We start from the raw sequence: 21,072 nt of genomic DNA on the forward strand, positions 1-21,072 counted from the left end.
AGGACGAATTTCAGAGCATCATCTTCTGGACTGGTCATAAATAACTACTAAAATGAACAATCTTACGAAGTAATACTTTTTATTATAATTAAAAACAGAAAGTGCTGGAAATACACGGCAGGTCTGGCAGCATCTGTGGAGAGAGAAACAGAGTTAACGCTTCTGATCGGTGACCCTTCATCAGTACATTTTATTCTTCGATAAGATATGTGCTTGTCCTATTTAGCCAAAGTAAGCCAAAAGGAAATTGATCGGTTCCAAACTTGTAATTCTTCCGACTTTGTCAAAGTTTTGCCCGAGTTTTTACACAGTTTAACATAAAGCACGTGAGTCTTTTCAGTTAGTGGAAATTCCCCTAGCAGTGCACAATACCAATAATTTGCACTCGATTTCATTTAGTAATTTGGTTTCAGGATAGGTATGTCACCTTCCCGTTCACAGCAAATGCAGCCAGCGACAGTATTGTACATTCCTCCCTGGTTCATATCATTGTGGTCTGTGGAACTGCAGCAAGACTTCCCGTAATCAACGGCAGGATACAGTGAGTCAGTGCCATGGGTGTAAACTTTTACTGGGGAGGGTTATCATTCATTTGAGGGAGGCGGGTTGAGTGGAATATGTTTTACTTTATTCGGCAATGGGTGGGTATCAGAGACCTCAGAAGAGTCGAAAAGTTTGCAACTGGTGTTGCCGAATAGCAACAAACTTTGTTTTCTTTCAAAACTGAGTGAACTACCAACACTTTTTTTGGCCATTTTTCTAAGCAAATTCCTGTGGTCAGGTCAGGACATCCTGCGGTGCTCTCCTGTAGCATTAAGTTGTCTTTATATGCGCAAGGTAAACCCATATTTCGCCAATAAAAGTAGCAATTTTATGCTGTTTTAAGCATGGATCTTGCCGGGGGGTGGGGGGGGGGGGTCATTAAATGTGGGGTAATCTACAGCAATGGCAGATCTCTGCCGAATAGATGTGAGCTAACCGGTGAATTAACTAAATGTAATATTTCGGAACTCAGCGCACGGTCCCTATAAGTAGCCAGGAAGTCGGTTGCTTGACAATGCGAAATTTGATCATGTAAATCGTCCTTTTTTTTTATTTTACCCACCGGGAATTCCTTTGAACAAATCATTTGTTACACTCCATACTCTCAGACGCTGCCTTACTGTTCAGGGCAGACCTAGACAGACTGCATAGTTGACAATGTTAGGCGATAAAGGATTTTTTTTTTACAACATGTTTATTTTCAACAGGCGAGTGCATCTATTAGGCTGGAATCCATGAAGTTGATGTGGTTTTGTATTCACATAAAAAAGATAGTTTATAACGTGAAATGCCAGCATTTTATTCCCACTTTTAAAAACACGTGGAATGCTGAAATATATATTCACCTGTACGAGTTCACAGAAAAATCTATAAATTAAATGCTTGACTGACTCATATGGATTGTCTTAATGATTATAACAGACTCTTAACAACATCAGTTGATAAGTACCTTTTAAAATATGCTTGCCCGTCACATACCGCATTGTTTACATTCCAGACACTGTCACAAAGGGGAATCAGACAAATATACCGGAGCCGTTTATAGAACCCTTGCTATGAACTGCATGCATTTAAGAACTGTGTCCATATAGTAAACATAACAGGGGGTTGCAGAAATACTATTCAAAGGATTTTGAGAAAAAAAGCCTCTACATTGACTGCATCTATTTAAATAACCATCAATCAAAGTGGGTTGTCGAAATAGTTTTCCTCGTTTAAAGGGTTCCGGGGAAAAGATATTTCATTTCATACTTGGCTTCGAGCCACCAAGTTCCCGATGAACTGATATGGCTCTTTGGGACTCAGACAACCAGAGGTCCCGCCTACAGGCGGAGCTGATTGGTGGGAAGTAACAATTTGCATGCCATTACCAGGGCATAGCAAAGTCTGATTGGCTATTGTGGATGCCAATCAGCGACCTGGCAGTTCTCCCTGGCGATGAAGTTCTGAGCAGCTTCACTTGTACCCGAAACTCAACAAGGAAACACAAGGGGAGTTAACCCGCAAGTAAAATGTCACTCCTGTGTGTTAAAGGTAATCAGTTTACATTTAATGGCTGAGTAAAGTAAGCTCACTGTCCTTCTGAAGTAAGATTTATTTTTTGGGGGAAAAAAGTATTTGCTTTTCGACCCTTTTTAAACAAACATTCAAAAAAGGAATATTTTAAAAACTGGTGCAAGGCATTACTCAGACGGTTTCTGTGGTACTTGTTGGAACTTGCTTGCTAAATAAAGGAGTTGTAAAAACTTTAAAAAAAAATACAGCCCTTTTATGCATTCCGGTTAAAGGGGGGAAAACGTGATTTCTTACCAATGTCAAAGGATAGTTTTGCATTTTAAGCTGTGGTCTATGCTTTGCGCTGCATGGAGGGTTTACACTTGTTTCCCTCCTCCTGCAGTTTGTGTGTTGTCCCCCCTGCTCTGATTTTAATGTTGCTTTTTGGACAGCAGGCGGGCGTGAGCGCGCATTGTGTGCGCGCCACTGCGCGCCGCGAGTTCACCCCTGGGCGGGCGCGAGTCTGGCGGCGCGCGCACGCGCCCTGTATCCCCCTCTCTCTGTCCAAGTGTCCTTTGGCATCTGTGTGCTGCCCACCTTTTCCCCCATAATATTGTGTGGTGACACTTGCAGCAATCCTCACTGCTGCAGAGCCCTGTGAGTAAGGCATGTCCCAGTTGGAAGGGGAAGAGATGGCTTTGTAAATGGTGCCACACCCATTATAGCTTGGAAAGTGTAGGTCGTCCTAATTATAGGGTTCAGTGCAATTAGAATGGGTGCCAAGGTTACAGCTCAGCGAGGCTGCAAACAGCCACGCCCCTTCCATTAATTTACTTATTTCAATTCCAATGGCACCTCTTCACAAGCCCAAAAGCTGAGAAACATTATAACGAGTAGCATTTATATAGTGCCTTTCACAATCTCAGGACATCCCAAAGTGCTTTACAGCCAATAAAGTAATTTTGAGGTTGCCATCACAGTTGTAATGTAGGAAACCCAGCAGCCAAGTTGCGTACAGCAACCAAGTATTATCCAAGTAGTATGTGGCCTCCTTATTCTTCATACCAAAATGTAACCCCTCACTTATCAATATTGAAATTCAGTTGCCAATTACACACCCATTCTGCAAGTTTGTCTTCTTGTATGTTGTCGCAGTCTCCCTCGGTATTAACTATACCCCCAGTTTCCTATCATCCGCAAATTTTGGAAATTGAACTTCTGATTCCTAAGTCTAACTCATTTATATAAATTGTGAACAATGGTAGTCCCTGCACCAACTCCTGTGGAACACTAGTTCCCACCATTCGCCAGTTAGAGCAGCTCCCCTTAACCCCTACTCTCCACAAGTCCACAATAACTATTAGCAGGCACTGTTAATTATATATTAATTGTATAGTGTGCAGGTGGTGGGCATTAATTGGAGATTCATTTGTGCCCCTCTAAAAAGGAACAGACTGAAACTGTGGTTGTTAGGTAAGGAGGTGCATGTTTACAATTTGTATCTCTGTAAATAAATGCTTATAAAAGTGTGTAAAGATTGGCACTAGTTCTATCCTTCATCACCTAGCTTTCTGGCTTATAATACAGAAGCAGAGGATGGTTGCCTAAAGGTGAATGTTGGAAACTTAAGAAAATGTTTTCAGACAGAAAACTAAAATCCTAGTGGTCATTGTGGAAAATGGCAGAAACCAAGTATAAATTATTGTATAATTACCCTCTGATGTTCTCGGAGTCAGAAACACATGACCAGTGGAAGAATAAAGTGATATGCGGACAAGGGTTACGTCCCTACCAAAGAGGAAACAAGGTATGGCTTTGGCCTTGTCGCTTCCTACAAGAAGTAAAATTAGAAGTCGAGCATTTTGTGAGATGGATGCCTGTCAGTTACTTAGTGATGAAAGTTTGGTCTTTCTATTAGAGTTCTTGAATGATATCTATAAGAAAGATGATCTGTTAAATGCCTTTGAGGCTTGGTCACAATTGATACATTTTGGAAAACGGATTGTTATTCCATGGAAGAATATATCATGGACTTTCAACAAATTGTATAAAAAGATTGGCAAAATTCAATTTGGGAGTCCCTGGATTAGTACTAGTGTTTAAATTACTGGACTGTGCTAAGGTATCTCATGAAGAAGCTGGTTCTAATTGGTGTTTGGTTCTCAGAGAGGGAGACTCTGTTGGATCAGCTGTATGCTGCCTTTAAAAAAAATCCTGAGGAAATGGTCATTTTCTCCAGCCTTCAAGGTACAAATGAGACATTCCACAGTGACGCAAAGCATAGAAGACTCAATGATTGCCAGATTTCGAAATAGTCCAGATGCTGCATGCAGGTGTCAATACAATGGAAGCATCAAAGACAGGAAAAATGAGGATGGAAGCACCTTTAGCAGATCTGGCCATTACAGCAGAAGACAAAATTGAGACAGCAATAATAGGCCAATGAATCGCAGGAATGCTCAAAGAACAGTTAAGTGTTTCAGGTGTGACTTGAAGCACCATTATGTGGTGAACTGCTCAAAGTGAAGAGCTACAGTCCTCCGAATGATACATGATGAAAAAGATTCTGAGGAAGACGATGAAAATAATGATGATTCTGAACAAACTGTAATGGTCACAAAGAGTTTTAGTCCTGTGATGAATGTGTTAGTTGTGGATTGCCTTACTCTGTTCCCTACACTTCTTGTAGCTGGAGTATGGAAAAGATCATATCCATAGTAGATCTGCTGGCACGGAAACTGGACTGTGATTCCAGGTACACTCAGTCTGCAAGTATCTGCAAGCTGATGGTTTATAAAGCCTGTGTTCTCAGCACCTTGCTGTATGACTGTGAAACATGGGCGACCTACATCTACCAGAAAAAGCAACTCAATAATTTCCATCTTCGCTGTCTGTGGCACACATGGATATATCCTGGCAGGACAAAATCACAAATGTGGCAGGCCTCTGAAAGGCAGAGCTCTCAAGTGTGTTGGCACTAAACAAACAAAGGCAGCTTCGGTAGATCGGACATGTCCGTAGGATGGAAGGTGGTCGCATACACAAGGACCTTCTGTCTGGTGAGGTCGCCGGGGCCAGACGACCAGTGGGCCGCCCAAAGCTCCACTTCAAGGATGCTTGCAGGTGTGACATGAAGGCCCTAAATGTTGACTATCGCACCTGAGATGCACTGCCACGATGACCAGTTGCTACAGCAACTTGGCAACAGGCGCCAACATCAAAAACAACAACTCACAGCGTCACTTAGCAACTTCATGTTCAGCACTTGTGGCAGAACCTGCTTCTCAAGGATTGGCCTTCACAGCCATCAGCAAAGGTGCTCCAAGAGAAGACACCCCACCTAAATGGACTGTTTGCTGTGTGCCCACCACCCTTCATAGATGGAAGGATGCCATCTAGGACTCCTTTAACTGTGCAGTTCCAGATAATGCTTGTACTTTAACAGTATGTGGGACAGATTGGTTAAAATGTTATCTTGATTCACTAAGTAGTTACAATCAACACAAGGTTAAGGAATACAAAAGTACTACTTGCTTTCGGTTTGGTGATGACATCACATTGAGGTCACTAAAAAGAGTTGTAATTCCATGTAAATTAGCTGGAATAAGCCATTTTGTAAGTACTAACATAGTCTTTGGTGAGATATCTGTGTTGTTGAGTAAATCTTCTATGAAAAAGGCACAAATGAAACTTGACATAGAGCATGATTAGACAATTATTTTTGGATAGTCAGTTGATCTGCAGTTTACCCGGTAAGGACATTATTGTATCCCCTTAAAACCTGATGTTTCTCTTCATAGTGTTAGGCAAGTATTAATGGCATCAGGCGATAAGAATCAGAGAGGAAAAAAAAGCAAATTGTCTTAAAGTTAAATCGACAATTTGCTCACCCTACTTGTCAATGGTTAAAAATCCTGCTGCAAGATGCATGTGTGGTTGTTGAAGGATATATGAGGCTAATAGAAGGGATTAGTGAGAAGTGTGAAAACTGTAAAACAGAAAATTGGAGGATGCTGCCACATCCTATTTTAAGCCTTCCATTGGCATGGGACTTTAGCGAGGTAGTTACTATGGATCCAATGGTATGGGATAAAGACAGAAATATTTTCATTCTGCATTTTATAGACTTGGTGAGCAGATTTAGTCATTCTACAGTAATACATAGTAAAGACAGAAGGCTTGTTATAGACAAAATCATGAAGGAATAGATAGGAAAACCAGCAAAGTTTCTGACTAATAATGGAGGGGAGTGTGTCAATGACGAGTTCAGAGTGTGTGAAAATATGAACATCATAGTCATGAATACTGCAGCTGTAAGTCCTTTCAGCAATGTACTTTGTGAAGGGAATCATGCGGTGATTGATGAAATGGTGCATAAAATTTTAATTGATCAACCAGTCTGCAAGTTGACAACAGCCCTGGCATGAGCAGTGCATGCAAATAATTCACTCCAGAGAATTGCAGGATATAGAACCAATCAATTAGTCTATGGGCGATATCCCAAATTGTCTTCTGTTCTGTGGGATAGTCCTCAGGTGCTAGAAGGTGCTACAGTTAATTTCATTTTTGTTCTGCACATTTGAATGCTTTGTATGCAGGGAGACAGATTTTCGTCAATGCTGAGGTCTTGGAGAAAATCTGGAGAGCACTGAGGCATCGTATAAGACCAGCTGAGACAGACATCAATTCAGGAGATTTAGGATACTATAAAAGAGAGGGTCATAGGGAATGGAAAGGTCCTAGTAAGGTGGTAAGATAGTAAGGCAGCACTTATCAAACATGCCAATCAAATTGTTAACGATAAATCAGAATTAATTACAAAATCTTGGACTCTGAGCAACTGATAAAAGTAACCGGGCACCTTGTAGCCCAAATGCTGATGTGTTTTGCAAGGAAGGTCCCGAGGAACGGTAGATCAAGGGCTGGATAGTGTTAATGTGAATAATCATGACACACATGACAAAGCTATCACATCCACAAGTCAATTGCCCAGAGTGGGTACTCGGGTGACATAGAGGTATCTAGTGAATGGAGGGATGTGACAATTGTGGAACATGCAGGAAAAGCTGTTGGCAAGTTGAAATATTGGTTGAATGTTCAGGATGATGGCCAAAAGGTGAAGTCTATGGACTGGCAGAATGGGATGAAAAAATGAAGAGTTAGAAAGCACAGTGCAAGTACTGATAGAGTCCATAATTGATTCTTGCATCAGAAAACAATCACATCTCAGAGAAACAGCCTTTGATAGTGCAAAAGGGACACTTCACAGTAGTAGTCACAGCAGACATAAAAGTGGAAGTAGAGGCCATAGCTTGAATAGATTCTACAATGAAATGAAGTCTAAAGAACAGTCTTGGAACAGAAATAGAAGCAGAAATCCTCATGATGATGACATGTTGGTGGCTGTCAATAAACTAGGATAAGAGAGGAAAAACAAAGGGAGTTGGATCGTTTGGGAAAGTTTGGAGTTTATTCTGAGATACCAGATAAAGGTCAACCCGCTTTGTTACAGTTGGATTTGTACTGAAAATGTCCTTGCAGATGGGACTTATTAGGCTAAAGCGAGGCTCGTTGCTAGGGGTTTTGAAGAGTGACTGGATGATACAGATGTTAGAGTGGATTCTCCCACAGGTGGCAAAGTAATCTTAAAGATCCTTTTGGCCACATGTTCATGGTGTGTAGGTCAATCGATATTAAAAACTGCATTTCAGCAGGGTGATACTTTCCTGACAGAAGGAAATAAACTTGCATGGCTATGGGGATTGAGTGGGGGAGTAGGACTGACTGGATTGCTCTGTGGAGAGCTGGCATGGAGTTGATGGGCCGAATGGCTTCCTTCTACGCCATAAATGACTCTAGATGCAACTCTTTGACTCTACGAGAAGCATTTCTGAAACCTTTCAGAGAGGTAGCAGATGAGAAGGACAACTATGGAAACTAAACAAATGTGTCTATGGCCTGAATGATGCTTCCTGGGTGTGGTAATTTTCGGTGAGAGCTGTTTTTCTGAAAGTAGATTGTTCAACTAAAAGCAGATCCTGCAATGTTTTATTGGTGTAATGCTTTATACAGAATATCGAGTTCTTTGATTTAATTTGTTTTAAAATTTTGAATGTACATATGAAACTCTAATTTTTATTTAATGAGAGAGAGGGGAATCTGTTAATTGTATATTAATTGTATTTAACTGTATAAAGGTGGTGGGCATTAACTGGGGATTCACGTGCTGCTATAAAAATGACAAGACTGAAACAGTAGTTGTTGGGTTAGGAGGTACATGTTTGTAATGTGTATCTCTGTAAATAAACACTTATAAAAGTGTGTAAAGATTGGCTCCAGTTCTGTCCTTCATCACCTGGCCTTCTGCTTTATAACATGAACTGTTCTTATTAGGGTTTCAGTATCATCAAGAACTAAGGAAAACAGTCAGTGACTTCTTAAAAAAATTTGAAACTGATGTATATGGTTCACTTCCAAATAACCATTATTTTTACAATAATGCAGCTGGTGTAAGTAGTTTTAGTTCTCTTGCACTAGTGTAAGTTGGACTGATTAGTTTATGTCAGATGTGAACCAAGAGTTATATAGTTTTAATATGACCTTATCAGAGACCAGTTTAGAACACGACTTACAAATTATTATGAATCCATAAAATTAGCCAAGCATGTACAATTTACCAAATAGTGAGAGGTGTGGTGATGTACATTTGTGTGGAATTTGCCTAACTTTGGTTTTTCAATTCCCTCAGGTGATTAAACAAAATTGGATAAATTCTAGTTGGTGTAAATTGTGCGTGTCTTTAGAAAGGGGAACTTGACAGTATCTGGCCTGTTCTTCAATTAATTTTTATGTTATTAAAGTTTAAAGCAATTTTTTTGTTTTACTTTTAACTGCAAGAATAGGGTCAGATTTAAATTGGATTCTTTTTCTTTGTCCAGACCCAGATTCTAGAATATTTGTAGATGTAGGAAATAGCTTTGATGGAAGTTTATATCACCAGATGTTATTAACAAGATACACCCATCCTGATGTCTTCAACACAGTGCAGAACTTTATAAAGTTATTTCCTATTGACTGACAGTGTGCTTGTTACTGAGATTTATACAGTACTCCAGAGTATTATCTGATTATTAGGTCATGTTCTGAAGAAAAATACATTTATAAAATTAAATTCCATTGATTACTTAATGAAGCAAACTGTGTAACTTGAATACAAATTGGTATGAAGTGGCATTCAGCATTCTGTTTCCAATATGGTGTGTTTCGTTACAGATGGTATTTCTTTATTCAAAAAGTAATAATGAGTAATGTGTAGTAAATCTTTTGCTGACCTAACCAAGACAATGAGCTCACTTAAGGTGTATATCACAGGTTGTACGGAATGGAATGAAGTACAACTTGTCAGACTTTGAAAAGGCCTTTGAAAGAAGCTGGTTTGTACAGTATAATTGGAATGCTGATCTTTTCATCTGACATGTTTAACTGCCTGATGCTGACACTAGAAGACTGACTTTCCAAATTGTGGGCATACCCCCCCCCCCCCCCACAATTTTCCACCAGTTGATGGTAATTGATGTTAAATCATGGGGATGGCATTTGCGATTGCACTCCCAACAGATTAAGCTCTGTGCTTGGATGTGCATTCAGAAAATCAGACCGTGGAGGTATGAAGTATAAAAATATACTGTTCTACCATGCTGACACATTCTTATGATGAGCACAATTTTCTCTCTCTGACTCTCATTCTTTCTCTCTGTCTCATTTGCACTGATAATAGTAGGAGCTGAAAAACTGAACTTACTGAATATTACTGTTGAAGACTAGTTTTATTAGTTTATAATATTTCAAAAGTTCTTATATTAGCCTGGAATACATGACCAAAATAAACAGGCTGAACATATATCTGACAGTGAAGTGCAGCAGAAATAACAAATCCACAGTATAGTGAAGAGGTTACAGTGTCTCATGTAGATATAGAAGACTCAATTTGGTCATACACACATACACATTGGGCTGGATTTTGTGTGACCCCATGAGGCGGGATTGGAGGCGGGGGGGGTGCACAGAGTATCGTGATGGGGATGTGATGGGTGTGGAGGGCCCCTTGCCAAGCAATCTTCCCAGGGGCGGGATAGGCTAGATGTCAATTGAGGCCCTTAAGTGGCCTATTAATGGCCAATTAAGGGCCTCTTCCCGCCGCTGCTGGGATCTTACCAGCAGAGGGGGGAGGTGCCTCCGCCACGCAGGGGGTCACTTTGTAACTGTTCCTGCAGGCTTGTTGGGGGGGAGGGTCCCTCAGGATGGAGGACTTCCATCAGGAACTATTTCACCCCCACGTGTGATCTCCCTCCCCATGGACTGCAAGGCCTACCCCCTCCTGCCCTCACCGGGGCCTTCCAGACTGGCCCCAGTGACCTGCTTCACCTCCCTCTTGACCGGTGTTCCAGAGCTGGGCCCAGTTCTGAGGTGTCTGCAGTACCGACAGTAGCCAGCACTCCCAGTGGTGCTGCCAATATTGCTGAGTTGCCAGCACTCAGATTGGCCAGCAGTTCATGGAGGTGGGAACCCTGTCTTTAAAGGGATGGGGATCCCGCCTCCTTAAACTTTGATTGAAAAAGACCAGAGGATTCCTCCGGGAGGGCCGAAAAGGCTGAGGTGGGGCTCCCCCTGCCGTTTCACCTGGTGTCGGGAGCCCCACCTCCAGCATAAAATCCATCCAATTAAAACAGGAGCTCTGTGCTGTTGGATTGAGACAGCATTCACTGTGACACCTTGGGAAATTGCAGTTTAGTGTAGAGTACGCACTCTCCCTGCTGGGAATCAAAAGAAAATACTGTAAAGATCCTTATTTGCTGTAACTACGTGATTTAGCTTTACATTTAACACCAAATGGATGCCCCATTGTAACATGTTCAAAATCTTGTATAACTATGGGGTTGATTTTAACCTGGAGCAAGTTTCGGGCAGAGTGTGTGCAAAATACTCATTGACCTAAATTTCAGGCCTAGGGTATTTAAACCCAGAGCAGCATGCAAGAGAAGCTGCTGGAGGTGAAGATTGAGCAACCTTTGGTGTTTGCAGGCTTCCAGGGGGGGAGTTTGTTTGGAGCATAACTTTGCAATCCAATCAGGTATCATTGTTTCGTAGATGGAGAAGGATTACATCCACCTGCAGTCAGGAGGTGAACAAGAGGAGGAGCCACAGGAGCTGCTTTTCAACCAAATGGCTTCAGCCAATTCAATTCACTGCATGTGACATCAAGAAATAGCTGAGTGATCGGGACAGAGCAAAGGCTACAGGCCCTGACAACATTCTGTCTGTAGTGTTGAAGATCTGGGCTCCAGAATGAACCATGCCCCTTCCTAAGCTGTTCTAGTACAGGTAGAACATTGACATCTACCCTATAATGTAGAAAATTGCCTAGGTAAGGTGTATTCAAACTAAAGCAGGACAAATCCAACCCAGTCAATTACTGGTCAGTCGGATAACTCCCAATCATAAGCAAAATGATGTCAACAATGCTATCAAGTGGCATTTACCCATCAATAACCTGCTCACCAATGCTCAGCTTGGGTTGCAGCATAACTGCTTGGTTCCCAACCTTGTTCCAAACATCAGTCAAATATGGCCAAGAGCTGAATTCCAGAGATGAGGTGAGAGTAACTGCCCCTCACATCAAGGCATCATTTGACCGGGAGTGGCACCAGTAAAGCACAAGCAAAACTGAAGTCATTGGGGATCGTGGGACGTTCTCTGGGATGATCTCTAACACAAAGGACGATAGTTGTGGTTCTTGAAAGCTAGCCACCTTGACAGCAGTACACTGTTGCAGGAATTCCTCCGGGTACTGTCCTAGGCCCGACTACCTGCAGTTGCTTCATGAGGACCTTCCCACTTCTGACCTTATAATGGAGGGGCTATTCATTGCTGATTGCACAGTGGTCAGCTTCTTTTGCAATTCATCATAACAAAGCAGACAATGCTTGCACACAGCAAGACCTGGACAACTGAGCTTGGACTGATAATGGCAAGTAACATTAGGGCTATACTGTGCTAGCCAATGATCATCCCAAATGAAAGAGAGTCTAACCATCTCCCCTTGACATTTGATAACATTACCATTGCTGTGTCCTCCACCATCAACATCCTCAGGGTCACTGTGGACTAGAAGCTCAACTGGCCTTATCTCACAAATTCTACTCGTGTAAGTCAGAGGCAGGGTATTCTGCTCCCAAATCTGCAAAGTGTCTCCACCCAACTACAATTTACTCTCTACTCACCTGGATAGGTAGGCACAACAACACTCAAGAAGCTTGACACCGTCCAGGACAAAAAAGTCTACTTGATTGGCAGTTTGTCCACTCTGCTGACCGTCATCCCTTCCCACTGACTGCACTGTGTATGAGTCTACAGGATATATTGGAACAACTCACCAAACCTTCTTAGCAGTACCTCCCATATATCGCTGTTCCTTTTATTGTTGCTGGATCAAAAGCCTGGAACCTTTTTATGTGGGTGCTTCTTTGCCACATGGACTAGGAAACTAGGGATCAACATTCCCTCTAAGCTGTGTGGCCGCACAGTAATCAGGAATGTGCTGTGCAGGGAACAAACAGGTCGCACACAAGCACCGTTCCCTTTTAAGATAGATGCATGCATGCGCGACCATGTGCCAATCTTAAAGGCACCACGCAGTACAGCAAACCAGCTGTACACAGCAAACTGAAGTTAAAGGGAACAGTGCTAGGGCTGGGCAATAAATGTCAGCTTTGCCAGCAACATCCATATTCTGAAAATGAATGAGAAAATTCCAGGAAAATTCTTTAGACACAGTTGAAATAAATCGCAAACTAACATGAATAGTACAGATGGCGAGTGCTGTTACACCTGTTTCCTCTTTGTGATGGTGTATAATTTGTGTGCTCTAAAGCCTAATGTAGTGCTGCCCACAGTGGCAGGAGACTGTCTACTGTGCCTCAATGAGGGCCTCTGGGGATTGAAGTCACCCTTTGCCTCCTTATGGCAGATCATGAGATGGCCATGCAACTGCCTGCACCACGTGTGCTGCTGCATTGGTTTCTTGGCTGTGCTCATAAATGTTTGCATTTTGTATGGAGTGACTGAAAGAGCCTCATGTCACCCTTCTCAGTCTGTTGCTGGTCTCCCTCCACCCAATTCTTCCTGCATATTGAGGCCGGCAAAAACATCTTCTTGTTAATTGTTTCTCTAACATGGACGTGAACGGTTTGAGATTGTTGCACTGTGTAAAGGACCTCTTTGGATTCTGTTGCAGATCTTCCTGGAGTTGCGAAGCATCCCATGTCAGATAAGCAGTCTTGCATACAAATGAGACTAGTAGGTTCTTCACAATAGCCACCAGATTTGACATGGTGCTAGGCATAATCTATAATGACTAGAAAATGTGGGAGCATTATTCTTTTAAATGCAGGAAGTGAAGTCAGGATCCCAAGGCTTGTGTTGACGATGCACATGAGCTTCCAGCAGATTCCTACTCTCCTCTTCCTTCCTCTGCTCCCACTCACTAATTCTCATGCTGTCAATTAAATACCCTGTGATGAATACAATAATGTGGATGCTTACTAATGGTGGAGTGGGTGACACAGTGTTGTGATGTGAGGCTGCCATTTGGGCCTACAGCCTCCTCTTCGGGTAAATCTGCATGTTATGCTAGTGCCTGGAAACAGGAGGTCTGGGAAATGGGTAATATTGTATTTTTGGAATTTTGATGCAATGTGTATCCAGTGAGTGAATATGTGGAGGAAGAGTAATGAAAAAATGATCATATAACCTTTGAGGCTCTCCATGGCCCACACCATCTATTTTCTGTGCAAATAAATTCCAGTGTGGCCTGCTAGTATTATGATAGATATGAACTGAGTAAGTCCTTCCAGTTTGGCTCTGCTATGAGCAGAAATTCCCGTAAACCAAGAAGTGATTAGAATTTGGAAGTGAAAATAGCCCAATGAGCACCCTGCATCATGCACCATATTGGCTACTGGTATGCTAAGTTTGCTGTGTGAGTCACCTTTCCAATGATCATGGACAGAAGCTGTAGTTTTAGGTGACAGCATAAAATATGTTCTTTTGCAGTATGAGCATGTGAAGCTTTAGGAAGAACTACTTTGAATTTAGGATGGATTCCGAGTCAGGGTGTAATTGATGAGCTGGATTCTTTTACTATCTACTTGATAGTCTTTAAGTAGACTTCCTGAGGGTATTCCTTTTCTTAACCCATCTGCTTCTAGGGCCTTTGGATGGTGGGCACTGTATTGACTCCTTCTGCCAAGAAGCTTGGGTAGGAATACATCTTGGCATGCCAAAGAGGGCAGCCCTATTTTACTGTACCTACTGTAAGAGGCTTGGCCATGTGAGCCGCATGGAAGATGGCAGGATCCCCAAAGACACATTGTACAGCGAGCTCGCCACTGGTATCAGACCCACCGGCCGTCCATGTCTCCGTTATAAAGACGTCTGCAAACGCGACATGAAATCGTGTGACATTGATCACAAGTCGTGGGAGTCAGTTGCCAGCATTCGCCAGAGCTGGCGGGCAGCCATAAAGACAGGGCTAAATTGTGGCGAGTCGAAGAGACTTAGTAGTTGGCAGGAAAAAAGACAGAGGCGCAAGGGGAGAGCCAACTGTGCAACAGCCCCAACAAACAAATTTCTCTGCAGCACCTGTGGAAGAGCCTGTCACTCCAGAATTGGCCTTTCTAGCCACTCCAGGCGCTGCTTCACAAACCACTGACCACCTCCAGGCGCGTATCCATTGTCTCTCGAGATAAGGAGGCCCAAAAGAAAAGACTGTAAGAGGATGTCCAATGAAGCATTGGAAAATGGAGCTGGCTTGCTACTTGCTGCAGCCACATCCTTTGTGTGAAAAGGAAGGAACATATTAATTTCCATTTTTACAATACCTTTTATGTCCTTGGGATGTCCCAAACACATTTCAGCCAATTGACTACTTTTGAAGTTTAGTCATTGTTCTACGTTGGCACATGTGGCAGCTAATTTGCACACAACAAGGTCCCACAAATAGTAATTTGTTTTAATGGTGTTGGTTGAGGGATAAATGCTGACTAGGACATAGGCAGAACTCCCCAGCTGTTCAAATAGTGCCCTGGGATCATTTATGTTCCCTTGAACAGGCAGCTGGGGCCTTGGTTTTAACTGAAAAATTGAACTCTTGCAATGTAGCACTTCTTCAGTGCTGCACTGAAGTTTACTGCAGCAATTCATGTGGGCCCCTTTTAAAAAAAAAAAGTAGTGGCAGCCTTTAAGAGCTAATTGCCTCATTTTATTAGTGATCACCCAGCACCAAGCATAATTCTGAATCTAAGCTCAGTACATTTAATTAATGGGCCCAATCAGAAAACCCTGTGATATTGCGTGGGTTTCGCTCGCAATTCCATGGTTCCACTGCTTTAGTATTGGGACAAGAAATTTCTACATACTATTTCTTTCCACATATAATAGTTTAAAAAAACAACGTAAGGATGCACATCAATGATTCATTGACTTTTTGGGTGTTGATTGAATTCCAGAAACTATTACTTACCATCAGAAATTATCTTATTGTTCCCTTAAAAATAAAAAGAATCCATATGTCAGTTTAGTTTTATTAAGGAAGTGATATAGAGGATCTTTTGAAAGCTGCTTCAACTTGATCATTTTTTGAAAAGCACTCGTGGGTAATGCACTAAGGTTCAAAATGTTTTATAGTTCATTTCATGCATCCCACTACCACATTTGCTATGGATATGAACTAAATTGCAGTTATTTTGCATTATGAATAGAATGAATGGCAGGCATTTAAGAGCCATGCAGATGAAGGAAGAGAAGGGTGGAAAATATGCAGTTGAAGTGATTGTCTTCTTCCTGTTTTCCAGCTATCATCAGGAAGAATGAACAATAGTGTTTGGTGGAGATGTGTCATAGTACAAAGCTGTAATGGATTGTTTTTGCACTTTAAGAGTATGTGAGGACATTTGCTTAACTCCATGGAATGATGGATTATTTGCTTTATAATTAGTTTACAGTAAAAGAGCATTGCTGTATAAATAAATACAAATTATGTGTTTTTCAGTTCTTAAGCCAAAGCAGAATGTTTTTAATTTGAACAAACTAAATGCAGAATAACCTCATTCATCCTTTGTTCTTTACTTCAAGTTATGCTGATTGAGGTATAAATTCCATTATGAATGTTTCACGTTTGCTTCATTTATAGATTAAGTGTCAAACCTTTAAAACAAAATTCAAGATGAATACTGATTAACTGCTTACAGTAATCAAGGTAATGGATTCAGGTACTACAACCATTGCGAAATGCCAAAAAAACTTCTGTTGGAGTTTAACTGGATTATTAGCTTAACTCTGCAGCTATCACATCCAGGACTGCAGTTAGGATTTTAAAATGATAGGCCTTGGGAATTTCTCTTTGGTTTATTCATGGAATATGGGTGTTGTTGGCAAGAACAGCATTTATTGCCCAACCCTAATTGCCCTTGGTTGCCAGCCACCTTCTTGAACCATTGCAGTCCCTGTGGTGCAGGTGTGCTCGCAGTGCTGTGAGGGAGGGAGTTCCAGGATTTTGAGCCAGCGACAGTGAAAGATCAGTGATATAGTTCCAAGTCAGGATGGTGTGCGAGCTGGAGAGGAACTTGCAGGTGGTGGTCCCATGCGCCTGCTGCTCTTGTCTTTCTCGCCAGTAAAGGTCACTGGTTTGGAAGGTGCTGTCAAAGAAGTCTAGGTGAGTTGCTGCAGTGCATCTTGTAGATAGTACACACCATAACCCCACTGTGTCGATGGTGGAGGGAGTGAATGTTGAAGGTGGTGGATGGGGTGCCAGTCAAGCGGGCTGCTTTGATCTGGATAGTTTCAAGCCTCTTGAGTGTCATTGGAGTGTACACATCCAGGCAAGTGGAGAGTATTCCATAACACGCCTGACTTGTGCCTGCAGATGGGGGAAAAAGTTTTGGATCAGGAAGTGAATTGTTCATTGCAGAATTCCCTACTTCTAACCTGTTCTTGTAGCCATAATACTTATGTAGCTGGTCCAGTTAAGTTTCTGGTCAATGGTAACCCCCTCCCCCCAGGATGTTGATGGTGGGGGATTCAGCAATGGTAGTGCTGGGTGAATGTCAAGGGGTGGTAGTCACATTTTACAGGGACATTGCATGGCACTTGTGTGGTATGAATGTTACTTGTCACTTATCAACCCAAGCTTGAATGTTGACTAGGTCTTGCTACACAAGGGCATGGACTGCTTCATTATCTGAGGAGTTGCGAATCGAACTGAGCACTGTGCAATCATCAGTGAATATTCACACTTCTGACCTTATGATGGAGAGAAAGTCACTGATGAAGCAGCTGAATATGGTTGGGCCTAGGATACTGTCCTGAGGAACTCCTGCAGTGATATCCTTGGGCTGAGATGATTGACCTCCAACAACCACAACCATCTTCCTTTGTGCTAGGTATGACTCTAACCAGTGGAGAGTTTTTCCCTCTGGTCTGTATTGACATAAATTTAACTAGGGCTGCTTGATGCCATACTTGGTCAAGTACTGCCTTGATGTCAAGGGCAGTCACTCTCACCTTACTTTTGGAATTTATATCCTGCTTTTTGTGCCAGGACATACCTGGACAATTTTCCAATTTGAATTGGCTGAAGACTGACATCCATGATGAGATGATTGGCCTGCAACAACCACAACCACCTTCCTTTGTGCTAGGTGTGACTCCAGCCATTGGAGAATTTTCCCTAATTCCCATTGAATTCAATTTTACCAGGGCACCTTGATGCCATGCTCAGTCAAATGCTGCCTTGATGTAAAGGCCAGTCAACTCTCACCTCACTTTTGGAACTCAGATCTTTTATCCATGTTTGGACCAAGACAGTAATGAGACCTAGAGTTGAGTTGTTCTGGTGGAACCCAAATTGAGCATCGGTGAGCAGATTATTGGTGAGTAAGTGCTGCTTGATAGCACTATTGATGACACCTTCCATCACTTTGCTGATGATTGAGGGTAGACTGATGGGGCGGTATTTGGCCAGATTGGATGGTCCTGCTTTTTGTGCGCAGGACATACCTGGGAAATTTTCCACATTGTCTGGTAGATGCCAGTATTGTAGCTGTACTGGAACAGCTTGGCTAGAGGCACAGCTATTTCTGGACCACTAGTCTTCAGCACTAGTTGAAATGTTGTTGGGGTCATTGCCTTTGCTGTATGCAGTGTGCTCAGCTGTTTCTTGATATCACGTGGAGTGAATTAAATTGACTGAGGACTGGCATCAGTGATGGTGGGAATCTCAGGAGGAGGCTGAGATGGATCATCCACTCAGCACATCTGGCTGAAGATGGTTGCAAATGCTTCAGCCTTGTGTTTCAAATGCTTCAACCTAGAGTGGTAGTTTCTTTCTTTCAACAAAATTAGCTTCCAAAAATTCTAAAATTCCTCTCTATTAAAACTAAATACTAATTGTAATAAAGTAACATGACAGAACAAACCTTATTTTCACTCCTGCTTTCTGTTAAATGAAAGTAATGCTAACTCACTCATTTGTTCAACTAAGATTTATGGAGGGAAACTATGTAAGTCTTGATGTACCATGAGAAAGGGGAGTGCACTGTAAGTAGCTAAGTGCATTTTAACTTGATTAAGGACAAATGCCATGAATAAATATTTCAATTATAGTGATTGAAAAGCCTTTGTAAAGAACACAGTGAAATAATAAAGCATAGCAAAAAAGAAAATGAACCAGCAGCAACAGTATATGTGATGTGACTGATTTAATTCAGTGAACGATTGAACATTTCTACAGTACATTGAATACTTAAGATACGGATTATAGAAGGAGAGGGAACCCTATCCACATTTTGAGTCTGATTGTACTTGACAGAAATGGACAGAAATTATTTGGGACTGGAACAAATGGATGTCTGAGTGGGGGAAAGAAGTTTGGATTGAAAGAAGAACTTTTATGTAAGAAACTTTCAATATTTGTTCAAAGTTTTCTCCCAAACTGATGAGCTTCATGTTATCAAGGTCTGAAACTTAGAAAGATTACATAAATAAAAAGCTACTATGGTGCTATGTCTAAACGTATCTGCAAACTACTGATTGAGGGGAGACATCAGAGCAACAATTTGACCAATCTATATGGGTTGAGGATCTTTGGATGAAAGATGTAATATTGGAAAGGATCCTGGTTTGCCTGCATGAATAACAGGATGCTCATAAGCTTTCCAGTGTTGTGGTGCATTTTGAAATGGAAGTGAACTTTTAAAAATAAATATTTTGTTAAAATTGCCTGGTATGAGAATAAGTTGTGTTGTGATCCCCGTGGAGACCACCAACAAAGAAAAAAAAATCGAATCCTCCGACTGACCCCAATTTAAGAAACAAAAAACAAACAGGTCACTTTTATGAATTTTTCTTTAACATTCAAACCAAAACCAACAAATTAAACATGAACTAACAGTTTAACCATAATCGATTTATGTATATCTTAACAGTTACATGTTAACTATGAGACATTACAAGGATGTATTTCACAAGTCCTTTGGTAGTCCTATCTGCAGGGTGATGCCAAACCGTAACAAAGTCCTTTAGATTTTTCAACTTTTCAAGTAGATCTCCAGATTCCCTTCTCCCAAGTTGCAAACGCTAGTTTCCAGTGGATGGCAGTTTCTCTGCAATCCAAAACCCACTGATACCGTCTCCACCAAAACTACGCACGCTTTGAGAATTTCCATGGTTTTGCTCACAACAGTCCTGGTGGTGTAGCTTCACTGGTTCTGCCTTATATAACTCTTTAAGGCACCGAAAACAATGGTAGCAACCTGTATCTTCCAAGGGTCAGTCCTCAATATAGGCTTCTCTGACCATAACCGAAACAAATGCTTCAACTGGCTGTTTTGTAGTCTGTTCAATCCAAGCAGCCTTTCTGGAAGTGCCAAAAATCTGCAGCTCTCCCCATAGCAGAAAACAGGTTCCAAACTCAGTGGCTTGTCTACTCAGAAGGTACTTTACCTTTGGACATTATTTTCTTTATCCACTTGTTAATTTACATTCCTCAGCAGAGGCATTCTGCTGTTCCTGGCTCTCTCTCATCCAAAACAACCATTCCAGCCTGCTGCTTTTTCAATCTCTATAAACAACCAGTCTTGCAGCTTTGCAGCTGGCTTCTTGTAAAACTGAAACCTAAGCTCTAATAATCTGTTTCTTGTTTGTTCTCAGTCACATGACTGTTTGTTTGTCTAACCTGGGTTTGACGTCCCAGAACCTGGAAGCCTTTAGTTTCAATTTCAAATCAGGTACTGTCTTCAAAAAAATAAACACAAGCTGTATTGAACTCGAAGACAGATGGTACAGCTTGGGCTTTCTCCCAACACATGTACTCAAATCAGAAATGCAGTTTCTTTGGGCAGGCGAAGTCATTAATGACCATTACATTCAGACTAAAATGAATAGATTTATTTACAAGTCGGATTTTATATAGAAAGCAGTGCCATGTTTTGGGATATTCAGCTCTTTGCTCGGGAATATCAGGGTATGAATTATATTAGTGTTCCTTTTCAACTGAATGCATTTAGGGTTTAAAAATTCCATTTGCAACATGAATCTGGGTGGGTTGGTTGTTGTGGGGAGGCAGTAGTGGCATCAGTGGGTGGAAGATGTATATTGATGGACTGGTCTATGGAATGTTACTTCAGATAGTGGAAGCCTATCCAGACCATAGAACCATAAAACAATTATGGCACTGAAGGAGGCCATTCAGCCCGTCGTGTCCATGCCTGCTGAAAAACAAACTAGCCGCCCAATCTAATCCCACCTTTGAGCACCTGGTCCGTATCCTTGCAGCTTGCAGCACTTCAGGTGCATGTCCATGCATCTTTTAAAAGAATTGAGGGTTCCTGCCTCCACCACGATTCCTGGCAGTGAATTCCAGACACCCACAATCCTCTGGGTGAAAACATTTTTCTTCATGTCTCCTCTAATCCTTCTACC

The 21,072-nt window shown here is 41.7% G+C and overlaps 1 protein-coding gene across 9 annotated transcripts in view; it reads left to right on the forward strand.

Moving 5' to 3' along the window:
- The first annotated feature begins 1,984 nt into the window (after positions 1–1,984).
- LOC137352421 (protein unc-13 homolog C-like) overlaps positions 1,985–21,072 on the forward strand; it is a 612,014-nt gene continuing 592,926 nt past the window's right edge. For 4 of the 9 annotated variants that reach the window (XM_068017812.1, XM_068017814.1, XM_068017821.1 and 1 more), the window contains exon 1: positions 1,985–2,076. In XM_068017812.1, coding sequence (XP_067873913.1) covers positions 2,055–2,076 — 22 coding nt within the window. In that variant the 5' untranslated portion in view covers positions 1,985–2,054. The remainder of the gene's footprint in view (positions 2,077–21,072) is intronic. The other 5 variants (XM_068017811.1, XM_068017815.1, XM_068017820.1 and 2 more) reach the window with 3 other exon arrangements.

Source organism: Heterodontus francisci, chromosome 38 (genome assembly GCF_036365525.1).
Source record: "Heterodontus francisci isolate sHetFra1 chromosome 38, sHetFra1.hap1, whole genome shotgun sequence".
Lineage (NCBI taxonomy): Eukaryota > Metazoa > Chordata > Chondrichthyes > Heterodontiformes > Heterodontidae > Heterodontus > Heterodontus francisci.